Source organism: Aplysia californica, unplaced genomic scaffold (assembly GCF_000002075.1).
Source record: "Aplysia californica isolate F4 #8 unplaced genomic scaffold, AplCal3.0 scaffold00048, whole genome shotgun sequence".
In the NCBI taxonomy this organism is placed as follows: domain Eukaryota; kingdom Metazoa; phylum Mollusca; class Gastropoda; order Aplysiida; family Aplysiidae; genus Aplysia; species Aplysia californica.
The window spans coordinates 1,607,683-1,609,079 of NW_004797318.1; the positions used below are offsets into that span (position 1 = coordinate 1,607,683).

General features: G+C 42.9%; 1 protein-coding gene across 1 annotated transcript in view; it reads right to left on the bottom strand.

Annotated features, from left to right (window-relative positions):
- LOC118477243 (probable glutathione S-transferase 7) overlaps nucleotides 1-1,397 on the bottom strand; it is a gene marked incomplete in the record, with an annotated part of 12,007 nt that overhangs the window by 2,817 nt on the left and 7,793 nt on the right. The window contains 1 exon segment of the mRNA XM_035968272.1: nucleotides 45-162. Within this exon segment, the coding sequence (XP_035824165.1) occupies nucleotides 45-162 (118 nt within the window).

Consider the following 1,397-nt stretch of genomic DNA (forward strand, 5'->3'; position numbering starts at 1 on the left):
CACATACACACACACACACACACACACACACCCATACGAACTGACCTTTTTCTTTTCGTCCTTCTCCGACATGAATTTCCCCACAGCCTGGGTCAAGTCTTCTCTTGCCAGCGCCACCTGGTCAATCGCCAGCTGCTCGAGAGCACTGGAACCGTACAGTCCTGTGATTGGTGGAGAAATCATATGATCTTTTGATTGGAGGAGAAATCATGATATGATCTTTTGATTGGTGGAGAATTCATATGATCTATCATTTATTTGATCTTTTGATTGGTGGAGGAATCATAATTATGGTCAGTTAGTGGACAACCGAATGGGTTGGTAAAATTAATGGTGAGGCAGCATTGTGAAACTAGGCGCTCGTCAAAATAATCAAAGTGAAGAAACTGGCATTTCCCTGCAGGTTTGAATTTTTATCGAATTTTGGTTTTTTGGCTCAACACCTTTCATGCTCATTTAAGAGCACATTTCTGTGTGGATGTCACTGGAAAACGTTTAAAGACACGAAAAAAGAGAAAATTTCAGTTTCCATGTGCTCTCAAGATGAGGAAATAACTAATTTTTGGCGGGATATTTTCCGCTAATTTTACTTCTGAAACCAAAAGATCTCCACTTCTTTCATTCACAAATAATATCTCGACTTGTAATCAAGTTAAATGGAAATTTTTTTATTCAAAGCAAGAAAAATGAACATTCTTTAAGATGATACCAATAACTCTACATGCCCAAAAATTGACAAGAGCTTGATTCCACCGCGTCTTGACTCAACGCATGTTTTAGTTTTAGTAGGGATTTAACGGCACAATTCCCACTAAAAAGGTCGGTCATCTAACCGCCGAGGATTAGAGGTAACGTGCGAAGAAGCGACGGAGGGGAGATACAGACGATTGGTGTTTGACAGCAAAGAAGGAGCTGACCACACTCAAGCTTCCGCTAACCATCCACAAAGCAATGTATACCCACCCACCCCCCTCCACCCCTCTTTCCACTTTCACACAACCCGAGGATGACAGCCTGCAGATTTGTATTCCCGTAACGCGCACAGTGAAGTCCGCTTAAACAAAAACTTGCAGTACCACTGGATTTTCTTCGGTTTATCCGGGTTTTCGGCTAAAAGAAGTTGCTGATATAGAAGAAAACAAAAAAATGGGGATTTTACTTTCTATCGGTTTACCGTTGTTTTTGGATTAAACGTGCACGGTTAGAGCGGACTCTACTGTAGCTGCAACATTATTGTAAACAGCCCCCCTCCCCCGCCCCAACTAAGGTGACCCTAGATGTTGCTCCCAACAGGTCGAGCTGTTCGAAATGGGAGAAGGGGGATCGAACTTTACTGGGGGACTAGCCCACTTTAAGATCTTCAGCGATGCTTCTGTACCACTTAACAGCTGGGGGGG